Here is a 13,014-nt window from a genome sequence, read left to right on the forward strand (position 1 = left end):
GAATAAAATGTCCCGAAGAGAAATTCCAAGTTTGTGCAATGTTATCGAGTCTCTTTATCCCAAAACTTCCAAACCGGTATGTAAAAAAGGTGTTTTTTCAAATCAATGTGTCACAAAAAGGAGCCATAAGCTACAGAAACATTTTATTCACATAAGGCAATGATGCCAGTCTGGTTTTTAAGTTCTGTTTGTGAAAACAATGGTAACTTTATCAACATGAACGCTGCAGCTGCTATCCCCCAGAACACAAGTACTTAATTGTTTCACCCTTAATTACCACATTTTACTCCGTCTAATAGCAAACTCTGAGCAATGCAAAATATATAAAAAGGTACCATCACGAAAGTGCTGTTAAACATTTTAGAAAATAGAAATGCAGAACAAATGCAAAATAATTTTGAGCATTTGCCACCCTTTTGATAATGAATTGCATGGGATAAAATATACAAATCAAAGTAGAAATAAACACAACAGGATTAAACCAAACATGTATCTGATTGCTTCCTGGTTAAGAATAAGAATAACCCTACTCTTTGATACTTTCACAATTCTTTCTTTAAAGATAAGAATTGTCCTAATCAGCTTTGATTTTCTTAAAAGTGATTAAGCGTGAACATCTGGCAACCGCCACATTCCGTCCTCTTCTTGGGAAAGGCAATACTTCCTGCCCTCTCTCTTGGCGAAGTCCATGCAAAATGACAACATAGAATGGTCAAATTTGGCAGCGTCATCTGCCCAACCATGGAAATAGGCAGCAAGGAGCGAGGCACCGATCTCTGCCAGCGATGGAAGCACGAAATCACACCTCACCTCCTCGTGCAATATCGAAGCTTTTAAAGTTGGAAATGATTAGTTCAGAATATCGGCAATTTCCCCTTGAATAAGCAAAGAACTTCTAGCCTCCGCTACCTTCATTAGGTTTACGGCTTCATTAGGAAAACGAGCTTTAAAACAGTGCACAGCGGTGTTCCAAATGTATGCGTTGTCCCCACTATTAAACTGTATTAATATCATCCCCCCAGGCTTGAGGATGGTATACATGGTAATGACAGCTCGCTTGATATCTTCCCGAGGGTCACAGAAATCATCCAACCAACGTGTAAGATGATACATGGAATCTAAAGCAAGCACCCTGTCCTGTTGGTCTCCAGGATACGCCCCAATGGACTTCAGCTCTTCCATGGACTTCCCTAAGTAATCCTGGAGCCGTCCAGAGTAGGGTGAATCCAGCTTAGCGTTTTCCAGGTTCTCAACGCATTTATTGTACTTATGCAGGGACTCTTCATGAGGTTCCTCCACGCTGACGATTACTGCTTTGTTGAGGGAGTCTCAACGTTCTTTGGACATTCTTTTGTTAGCTCAGAACATTAGGACTTCCTTTCCTAGTACTACCATTTTGTCACACCAGATTCTTTTGGGCTCACTTAATTGAATACCATTTGGTTCCTTAAACCATTGATTAATATTAAGAAATATAATAGCAATAGTTTTTAACGTTCACAACTTTTTATTTACAAATACGAATAGTCCTAATCAGCTTTGACTTTCCTAATAGTAATAAAGTGTGTAACACTTGGCATCCGCCACATTCCATCTTCTTCTTGGGAAAGGCCATACTTCCTACCCTCTCTCTGGACGAAGTCCATGCAAAATGACACCACACTAGGATCAAATTTGGATGATCCATCTGCCCAACCTTGAAAATAGGTGGACAGGAGTGAGGCACCAACCTCTGCCAGCGACGAAATCAAGAAATCACACCTCATCTCCTCCTGGCGTATCAAAGCTTTAAAGGTTGGGAATGATTCGTTCAAAATATCGGCAATTTCCCCTTGAAGCAGCAAAAGAACGTCTAGCCTCCGCTACCTTTGTAAGGTTATCGGCTTTATTAGGAAAGCAAGTCTTCAAACAATGGACAGAGGTATTCCAAATGTACGCGTTGTCCCCACTATTTAACTCGATGAATATTTACAATAATCAACCATTAGGAAAACAAATCCCAAATAAGCACAGGATGAATATAATAATATTTAATAGCTTTCTCCTGTAGTACCCAGAAAGGAGAAAGATTATTAGGATGTGCTAATGGTGTTCCCTTATTAACAGTAAAATTTAACCTAATAAATTGAAATTCCGTCTACACTTATGCTAGTATCACACTTATTCTAGTATCATCTGTCAATTTGTCACTAAACTTTGCATTTAAGTTTATTGCGTAACAAAATTAAGCAATATGTACATATAGATATAACAGGATATTACTCAAACTAATTATAAAATGACTATTTAGTTCATGTCGAGGCCGTGACACCATAAGAGGGTTTTGCAGTATATTATAAAGACATGAAGGGTTCCGACCAATGCGAGGAATAGTAGCACAAAACCACAGAACTAGTTCGCCTCCATTCGCTATACCAAAACCGTAAAGCTTGAACAATTCCGAATACGTCTATGGTAATCAGGAAGTTGAGGAGATGTTTTAAACCTTTTTTGCTTTCTTAATAGTAATAAAGTGTGAAATATTTGGCAGCCGCCACATTCCATCCTCTTCTTGGGAAAGGCCATACTTGGTGCCCTCTCTCTGGACAAAGTCAATGAAAAACGATACATGACGATGGTCAAACTTGGACATGTCTCCTGTCCGAGAATCAAAATAGATAATGCAGGCTGCAACTCCTACCTCTGCTAGTGAAGGAAGCACTACATCAAAGCTTTTCTCTTCGTGACTTATAGAAGCTTTAAAAGCTGGGAACGACTCGTTCAGAATATCTGCAATTTTCCCTTGAAATAGCAATGAGCGCCTAGCCTTATTTGTCTTCTTTAGATTAATGACATCATTAGGAAAAAGAATTTCAATACAGTCCACAGAGATGTTCCACATAAAAGCGTTTTCTCCACTATCCAACTCTATTAACATCATCCCCCCTGGCTTGAGGATGGAATACATGGCAAAGACAGCTTGCCTGATGTCTTCATACGGATCAGAGGAATGATCGAACCAATTTGTGAGATGATACATAAATTGTATAGCAAGCACCCTGTCCTGCTGTTCTTCAGGATACGCGCCAATGGACTTCAGATCTTCCACAGACTTCCCGAAGTAATCCTGGAACCGTCCAGAGTAGGCCACATCCAGAGTAGCATTATCCAAGTTCTCGATGCATTTCTTGTATTTCTGCAGGGAATCTTCAAGAGGTTCTTCCACGCTGACGATGACATCTTTGTTGAGTTCTTTAATCCTTTTACATATGGCTGACATTGGGGCTCCAGTACCTCCCCCAAAATCCATCATTCGGACTGGTGAAGAAACTTCTGTAAGCTTTAGGCTGTTGACCCAAATTGTTTCGATGTTGCGTGAATCACCTCTCCCACTTTCTTCTTTTCTGAAAAAAAGGAAATTGAGTTGAAATTCTTGCCGGATTAAAAATTGTGTAATGGAAAGCTGAATTCTGAGCAAATGAACTGCTGGGTTACATGTATTGACTAATTAATCACGCAGACTCACCCTTTGTTGACAATAACTAAACATTTGCGATAAGCTTCAGTGACTGTCAAGGTGCTGAACTCTTCTTCCAATCTATGCCGCACCTCCTTTTCTCCTAGCTCTCTCGCCTGGTACTTGCCTGCCATCGAAAATGATATGTATTCTGTACGATAACACCTCAAATATTCAGCTTAGTGAAAGAATTTAAAAATACTAGATGAAACTAAAGAGTTAAAGCAACATCAGATGCCCGTTTAAAAAGCATAAGCTTATGGTTTAACCCAGCCAATACTTGATTATATTCTCTTGTGTGACATATATTTGCAACAGACCTTGTCTCATTAAGTTTACATTTCCTTATTCAAGTGAACTCATTATAATACATTTTGTAACATGTAATGCGGGTAAAGTAACATACTGTATAATGAGGGTTATGAGTTTTAAGATTCATAACAAGGGAGAATACAATAACGCATACAAATTACCACTACCGGTTTCGTACACAAAACAAATAAAACCCTCATGTCCAACAAACAGTACAAGTATCATATGTTCCCATTAATTCAATATGTTCGCTACCCTGAGCCTAACTTGTTCATTATAATTTTCCATGTGTTAGCTTTACAGTTACGTGGGTTATACATGAAATCTAGAACCAAAGGTATCTGATCACACGAATGTTTTCAAAATTGATAGAACCTCTTTTCATACCTCCCTCTTTTTAGAAATGTTGGTGATACCATACTTTAAAAAGGGTCCATTATATGACCAAATTAAGCAATAAACATTGTGGGCCCATATCCATTGCAAAGGATAGTTATACATTTGACACAAGCTTCATAGATTGTGGAGGAGCGGAACTTTTCTTGTAATCTTTGTTTCATCGTTTTTTTTTTTTTACCTTCTCTATTATGGTACAATTTATTGGACAGAAAAAAATATTCTAACTTTTGTTGAAATGCACTCAGTTATTACTTATCTGAAATGGGCGATTGAAGTGTTTAAACAAAAAGCAGCATTAGACAGGCCTGTAGGCAGTGGGGCTCGGAATGTTCGAAAGAATCCCCTTTTGCCGGGAAAAGCTCCCCTCTGGGTTAAATTTTATCTAGGTACACGAAGGTTTCATGAAGAAAGGTCCCTTTTTTAAAGAAAAGGGATCTCTCTTTGAAATTGCTGGCTACTGGCCTGTTAGGTACCTTTTTTAAGCACATTCTTAACAACTCTTAGTACGAGATTTGTGCTTCAAAATAAACACATATACACGGTAAACAACGCATAGATATAAGTCTCAAATTTTAATAAAATGTCCCAAAGAAAAATTCCAAGTTTGTGCGATGTTATCGAGCCTTTTTAGCCCAAAACTTTAAAACCGATATGTGTTATTTAAAAATCAATATGTAAAATACTTATATATTATTTATTTTCACAATAAGCCATTACACAATCTAACCCAAGTATGGGGTGCTGTCACGCTGTCCCGAAATTGCAGCAGAATAAGGTATTATGAAGTTCGTCAAGCATGGCCCCAAACAGTCAACATGCAAAGTAAGTACAACGAAGGCGATGCCTACAGGAGGTACACGATAACAACCAAACCATACACGATTCTACGATTTTAGATCTTCTCCAGGGAGTTCTCAGGACTAGCTGATTAAGATTATTCTGAAACTGGACTTTTATATGCCCACAAACTACCTATAATTGCCGCCCTCTCTCTCTGCGAATACCATGCAAAATGACAACATACGAGATTCGCACTTGGAGGTGTCTGCTGTCCATCCTTCGCAGTACACCATGAAGACATAAGCTCGGACATCTAACATCATGGATTTACACAGTACTAGTTCGCCTCCATTTGCTTAACCAAAGCCGTAAAGCTTGAAAAACTCTGAATACGTCTAGGGTAGTCAGGAAGTTGACAAAAGAGGCTTAAACCTTTTTTACTTTCTTTATAGTAATAAAGTGTGTAACATATGACAACCGCCACATTCTGTCCTCTTCTTGTGAAAGGCCATAATTGCTATCTTCTCTCTAGACGAAGTTCATGCAAAATGACACCACACGACGGTCAGACTTGGACGTGTCTCCTGTCCGACCGTCTAAATAGATAATGGAGGCTGCAACCCCTACCTCTGCTAGTGAAGGAATCACTAAATCATACTCCTTCTCCTCGTGACATAACGCAGCTTTAAAGGCTGGGACTGACTCGTTCACAATATCGCCTCCACTATCTTTTTTAGATTAACGACTTGTTTAGGAAAAAGAATCTCAAAACAACGCAGAGAGGTGGCCCAAATGAAGTCGTTTTCCCCACCATCTAACTCTCTAACCAACATATCCCCAGGCTTGAGGATGGTATACATGGCAGCGAAAGCTCGTTTGATGTCTTCATGAGGATCATAGGAATCATCCCACCAACGTGTAGTATGGTACATACAATGTATGGCAAGTACCATATCTTGTAGTTCTTCAGGGTACGTCCCAATGGACTTCAGCTCTTTCACAGACTTCCCGAAGTACATGTAGTCCTGGAACCGTCCACAGTAGGCCACATCCAGAGTAGCATTATCCAAGTTCTCAATGCATTTCTTGTATTTCTGCAAGGACTCTTCATGAGGTTCTTCCACGCTGATGATGACATTTTTGTTGAGAGCGTGAAGCTTTTCACATATGGCTGACATGGGGGTTCCTGTACCCCCCCCCCCCCCAAAATCCATAATACGGACTGGTGAAGAAAAGTTCTGTTAAATTCATCCTGTTCATAAGAATAGTTTCAAGGTTGGGGGAACCTCTTTTCATGCCCTCTTCCACTCTGAAATGTTAGAGGATTAACAAGTTGAATGGCTTGTTTAATAAAAAAAAAGGTAAAATGATAACCAAAGAAAATAAGGATTTTATAAGTAAATGGACTGTAAGATTAATAGGTGAATTGATTTAATTATTAATGCTATAATGTAGATGAAGTGATGTGGAGTCACCCTTTCTAAAGGATAATTAAACACCTGTGATAAGCCTCAGAGACAGTTAAGCTAAGGAGATCTCCTTCCAATTTACGCCGCATCTCCTGTTCATGTCGTTCTTTTCTCTGGTAGCTGCCTGCCATCGGAAATGATTTGTCTTATAAATTTTCAAAAAGATGTCTCAAGACGAAGTTCGGAATTTTTGTTGAAATTCTGTCAGCGAATACTAGCTGAGTCCGACAAGTGAAGTGCTTTAGCAAAAGAGCAATATTAGATGACTGATTATAAAAGACTTTTCTGAGGTCACCCGGGTCAATTTTGAATGCCTATAAATCTCTCATCGTGGCCGTTTGTCCCATCATTCTACTTTGTTTTATACACATTTATTTGGATTACGTGCCTCAAAAGTTTAATGGTACGTGATCTGCATTTTAATTTATACAGTGAAGCATTTATATTATATGTATTAAATGTTTTAACCTCAATGTCCTTCAAAGCACCCTACCCTAGAAAGGATTTGACGTCTCAATGTATAATAAAATGACCTGAAAGGAATTCCATAACACAAAATTAGCCAGTTCTAATCTATTACGTGCTCTTATGTGCTTTTTTTCTAACTTTCCATAAATATACAGTTCCTTTACTATAAAAAGGTCTAAAGCTCGTTTTAACTGTAAACTGGGATTTACATTTGAAAAAAGTAAACTTGTCCATTTTTATCGATTCATTTAAGCTTTACTACGTGTAAAAATAAGGCGTAATGAAAATATGAAAAATACATCAACAGTATTTATTTTCACAAAAAAAGTAATTACACACTGTATCCTGAGCATGGGTGGTGTCACACTGTCCCGAAATAGACAGCACAGCAGATGGTCGTACGAGTATTTTGAATTATGCCCTTAGATGGCCCCGAACAGTCAACAATCAAAGCAATTACTGTCTTCTCTGAAAAGGTGCCCACGACTATTTGTTGGAAGTAATTCCAATATCTTTCAAATGTATGTGGTGTGTAACAGATGTAATGTTATGAACGGTAAACGCAGTGAATGACATTTCTTGTGATGCCAGTATCATACAAAACAACTGTCTACCACGAGTGCGTTCACAGGTACGGTATAAATTGGTCATTAATTGTATAGTATATATAGAATATATATACAAAGGTGTTAGGTTGTTGATCCCAACACTATAAACTGAACATAATAATGCTATCTTGATCAATGTATTTGTTTTCACATAAGACCTTCATACAGTGGACCTTAACAGTCCCTACCCTATACCAAGGTGGCAGATATTATAGGGAAAATGACCAAAAGACACCCTTGTAACTTTTGGCCAGATCAGAAAAAAATCACACCTTGGTTATTCCATTTTGAAGTGTACCATTCTTCTGGGATTAAGTTATGATAACAATTTACTCCTAGCCATTTTTAACTTTCTTAATAGTGATCAAATGATTAGTATTTGTCGATCGCCACATTCCGTCCTCTTCTTGGGAAAGACCGTACTTGCTGCCCTCTCTCTGGACGAAGTCTATGCAAAATGATAAATGACGAAGATCAAACTTGGACGTGGCTCCTGTCCATCCATCACAGAACATGGTGAAGACATAGGCTCCGACCTCTGCCATGGATGGTAGCAGAAATCCACAGCTTGCCTCCATGTGCTGTATAGAAGCCGTAAAGGTTGGAAAAGACTCGTTCAGGATTTCTGCAATTTTTCCTTGATATAACAAAGAACGCCTAGCCCCCGCTATCTTCTTTAGGTTAACGACTTTCTTAGGAAAAATAATCTCAAAACAACGCAGAGAGGTGTTCCAAATGAAGTCGTTTTCCCCACCCTCTAACTCTATAACCAACATACCCCCGGGTTTGAGAATGGAATACATGGCAAAGACAGCTTGCCTGATGTCTCCATGAGGATCACAGAAATCATCCAACCAACGTGTAATATGGTACATAGAATGTATGGCAAGCACTCTGTCCTGTTGTTCTTCAGGAAACGCTCCAATGGATTTCAGCTCTTCCACAGATTTCCCGAAGTAATCCTGGAACCGTCCAGAGTAGGCCACATCCAGAGTAGCATTCTCCAAGTTCTCAATGCATTTCTTGTACTTTTCTAAGGACTCTTCATGAGGTTCTTCCACGCTGACGATGACATCTTTGTTCAGGGCTTGGAGTATTTTACAAATGGCTGACATGGGTGTTCCTGTACCTCCCCCAAAATCCATAATTCGGACAGGTGAAGAAAGTTCTGTAAGTTTTAGACTGTTCACTCGAACGAGGTCGATGTTGCATGAATCTCTTTTCTTGCTTTCTTCTACTCTGGAAAAAATGGTCGTTCAAATGAAATACTAGCGGGATAAAAATCTATCTACATGGAAAACGGAATTAAGAGTCAAAGGACTGCTAGATTACATGCATTGACTAATTAATCATGCAGACTCACCCTTTGTCGATGATAACTAAACATTTGTGATAAGCTTCAGAGACTGTCAAGGTTCTGAACTCTTCCTCCAAATAACGCCGCACCTCCTTTTCTCCTAGCTCTCTCGCCTGGTATCTGGCTGCCATAGAAAATGATATATAACCTGTACGATAACACCTCAAAAACCAGCTTAGCAAAATAATTTGAAAATCTTGAGGAAACTAAAGAATTAAAGCAACACCAGATGCCCGTGGTTTAGTTAACCAATACTTGAGTATATAAAATTGTCTTGTGTGGCATTTATATGCAAGAGACCCTGTCTCATTAAATGTACCTTTACTTCTTCACGTGATCTCATTATGATGATGATGATTTATTCTTTGTAGTTTAAGGCCTCTGACCAACAATATATTACAACATGTACAAACACAGAAGACATATACAATCAAGGTTTACATACAGAAATAAATTATGAATACACCATACATATACAAGTATTTCATTTACATATCTGGACGGTTATCATTGATATCTATAATATCACTTCTTTGTGCAAAGGCGTTCAACAAAAATTTAGTGAGTGAGAAAATACTCTCTTCGTTCTCGTCAGACATTATAGTTGTAAACAAATATTTATTTGGAAAGCTGGTTGTCCATTCAGTTCTAAAGTATTTAATATAGTGATTAAGTACTTAATTATAATACATTTTGTATCATGTAATGCGGGTAATGTAACATACAGTATAATGAGGGTTATGAGTTTTAAGATTCATAACAAGGGAGAATACAATAACGCATACAAATTACCACTACCGGTTTATTTCACAAAACAAATAAAACCCTCATGTCCAACAAACAGTATAAGCATCATATGTTCCCATTAATTCAATATGTTCGCTATCCTGAGCCTAGCTTGTTCATTATAATTTTCCATGTGTTAGCTTTACAGTTACGTGGGTTATACATGAAATCTAGAACCTAATGTATCTGATCACACGAATGTTTTCAAAATTGATAGAATCTCTTTTCATATCTCCCTCTTTTTAGAAATGTTGGTGGCTAGGTACATTTCTTTAAAAAGGGTCCATTATATGACCAAATTAAGCAATAAACGTTGTGGGCCCATATCCATTGCAAAGGATAGTTATACATTTGACACAAGCTTGATAGATTGTGGAGGAGCGGAACTTTTCTTGTAATCTTTGTCTCATCTTTTTTTTTTACCTTCTTTATTATGGTACAATATATCGGACAGAAAACAAAATATTCTAACTTTTGTTGAAATGCACTCAGTTATTACCTATCTGAAATGGGCGATTGAAGTGTTTAAACAAAAAGCAGCATCAGACAGGCCTGTAGGCAGTGGGGCTCGGGGTGTTCGAAAGAATCCCCTTTTGCCGGGAAAAGGACCCCTCTGGGTAAAATTTTATCTAGGTTCACGAAGGTTTCATGAAGAAAGGTCCCTTTTTTTAAGAAAAAGGATCTCTCTTGAAATTTCTGGCTACTGGCCTCTTAGGTACTTCTTTTTAGGTACATTCTTAACAACTCTTAGTACGAGATTTGTGCTTCAAAATAAATACATATACACGGTAAACAACGCATACATAGATATATAATAAATTGGATAATGTTACTCTGGATGTAGCCTACTGTAGACGGTTCCAGGACTACTTCGGGAAGTCTGTGAAAAAGCTTACCTCCAAAATAGCGGTTATTGCCATTATTCCGGAATTATTGCTTGCCATCAGACCACGTGGACTTTTATAGATGGCTATAACTCTGATATACTTAAACCAAACTTTGCAGAACAAAAAAAAAAAAAAAAAAAAAAAACACGGATTCACCTTGACGGAAAGATTTATTATCTGTTGGTTAGAATGAGGGAATCGTTGTTTACCCAAAGAAAATCCGTTTTCGCCCCAAAACGTACAGTTGTTTTCCCTCTAAGGTCAACCCCGTCAACATTGAGCATATATAATTTTGTGATTTATGAAAACACAAAGGCCCATCAAATGTATATTTCCAAAGTTATAAGTCACGCGACCTGCACTGTAATTTGTTAAGTGACGTATTTAGGGGTGCGCGTAAACACAAGTACATGACCTCTAGGGAACCTACCTAAATTGTATTTAGAGATGCATAAATTGTACTTGAGCTCGACACTTGTGTATGTTTTGAATTTCAATGAGGATAAAGCAACCTTATTTTGCCAAGATTTGAAGTCTCAAATTTTAATAAAATGTCCCAAAGAGAAATTCCAAGTTTGTGCGATGTTATCGAGTCTTTTTAGCCCAAAACTTCAAAACCGATATGTCAAAAAGTGTTATTTAAAAATCAATATGTAAAATACTTATATATTATTTATTTTCACAATAAGCCATTACACAATCTATCCCAAGTATGGGGTGCTGTCACGCTGTCCCGAAATTGACAGCAGAATATGGTATTATGAAGTTCGTCAAGCATGGCCCCAAACAGTCAACAAAGTAAGTACAACGAAGGCGATGCCTACAGAAGGTAAACGATAACAACCAAACCATACACGATTCTACGATTTTAGATCTTCTTCAGGGAGTTCTCAGGACTAGCTGATTAAGATTATTCTGAAGCTGGATTTTTATATGCCCACGAACTTCCCATAATTGTCGTCCAATCTCTGGCCGTATTCCATGCAAAATGACATATTACGGTCACACTTGAACGTGTCTCCCGAAATTCCTTCACAGTACATAGTGACGACATAGGCTACGACCTCTGCCAGGGATGAGAGCAGAAAACCACAGTACACATTGGCCTCCATTTGCTTTGCCGAAGTCGTAAAGCTTGAAAAACTCTGAATACGTCTAGGGAAGTCAGGAAGTTGGCAAAAGTGGTTCAAACCTTTTTTACTTTCTTTATAGTAATAAAGTGTGTAGCATTTGACAACCGCCACATTCCATCCTCTTTCTGGGAAAGGCCATACTTGCTGCCCTCTCTTTGGACGAAGTTCATGCAAAATAACACCACACGACGGTCAAACTTGGACGTATCTCCTGTCTGACCGTCTAAACAGACAATGGAGGGTGCAACCCCTACCTCTGCTAGTGAAGGAATCACTAAATCATAGCTCTTCTCTTCGTGACTTAACGACGCTTTAAAGGCTGGGAATGAATCGTTCAGAATATCTGCAATTTCCCCTTGATATAACAATGAACGCCTCGCCTCCACTATCTTTTTTAAATTAACGACTTGTTTAGGAAAAAGAATCTCAAAACAAGGCAGAGAGGTGGTTCAAATGAAGTCATTTTCCCCACCATCTAACTCTATAACCAACATACCCCCGGGCTTGAGGACGGTATACATGGCAATGACAGCTCGTTTGATGTCTTCATGAGGATCACAGGAATCATCCAACCAGCGTGTAAGATGATACATAGAATGTATAGCTAGTACCCTGTCCTGTAATTCTTCAGGATACGCTCCAATGGACCTCAGCTCTTCCACGGACTTCCCAAAGTAATCCTGGAACCGTCCAGAGTAGGCCACATCCAGAGTAGCATTCTCCAAGTTCTCGATGCATTTCTTGTACTTCTGCAACGACTCTTCATGAGGTTCTTCCACGCTGACGATGGCATATTTCTTCAGGGCTTGGAGTGTTTTACATATGAATGACATTGGAATTCCAGTACCTCCCCCAAAATCCATAATGCGGACCGGTGAGGGAAGTTCTGGTAGGTTCAGGGTTTTTACACGAAAGGTTTCGAGGTTGAGTGAACCTCTTTTTCTGCTTTCTTCTTTTCTGAAAAGTTAAAGGAGTTAATTTGTAATTACATGAAAATTAATGTGACCAAAACAAACAGGTAAGGTATATAAAAAAGGGTGATCTTACCCATTGCGAAGGATGGTTAAACATTTGAAATAAGCTTGGGAGACTGTTAAGGAGCTGAACTCTTTTTCTAATCTACGTCGCATTTCCTCTTCATCTTGTTCTCTTGTTTGTTGGCTGGCCGCCATCTAAAATGCTTTGAATTCTGTCTCACAAATCTGCTCTGAGTCAAAATTCTAGTTGAAGCTCTCTAAGATAAAATCAACAACTGGGATGTTTATATTAGGACGCCCGCTTGAAAACAACCCCCTTTCCTATCTCTGTCTGCTCGTGTG

The 13,014-nt window shown here is 38.6% G+C and overlaps 1 protein-coding gene across 1 annotated transcript; it reads right to left on the minus strand.

The window, feature by feature from the left end:
• Positions 1 to 10,686: 10,686 nt before the first annotated feature.
• Positions 10,687 to 13,014, minus strand: LOC106178886 (uncharacterized). Its single transcript, XM_013562247.2, has 2 exons — positions 12,743 to 13,014; positions 10,687 to 12,652 (listed from the first exon to the last, which is right to left on the minus strand). The coding sequence occupies exons 1-2, from the start codon at positions 12,865 to 12,867 to the stop codon at positions 12,145 to 12,147; spliced, it is 633 nt and encodes a 210-aa protein (XP_013417701.2). The 5' UTR covers positions 12,868 to 13,014; the 3' UTR covers positions 10,687 to 12,144.

This window comes from Lingula anatina, chromosome 6 (genome assembly GCF_051362555.1).
Source record: "Lingula anatina isolate TDL-2025a chromosome 6, LinAna3.0, whole genome shotgun sequence".
In the NCBI taxonomy this organism is placed as follows: Eukaryota; Metazoa; Brachiopoda; class Lingulata; order Lingulida; family Lingulidae; genus Lingula; species Lingula anatina.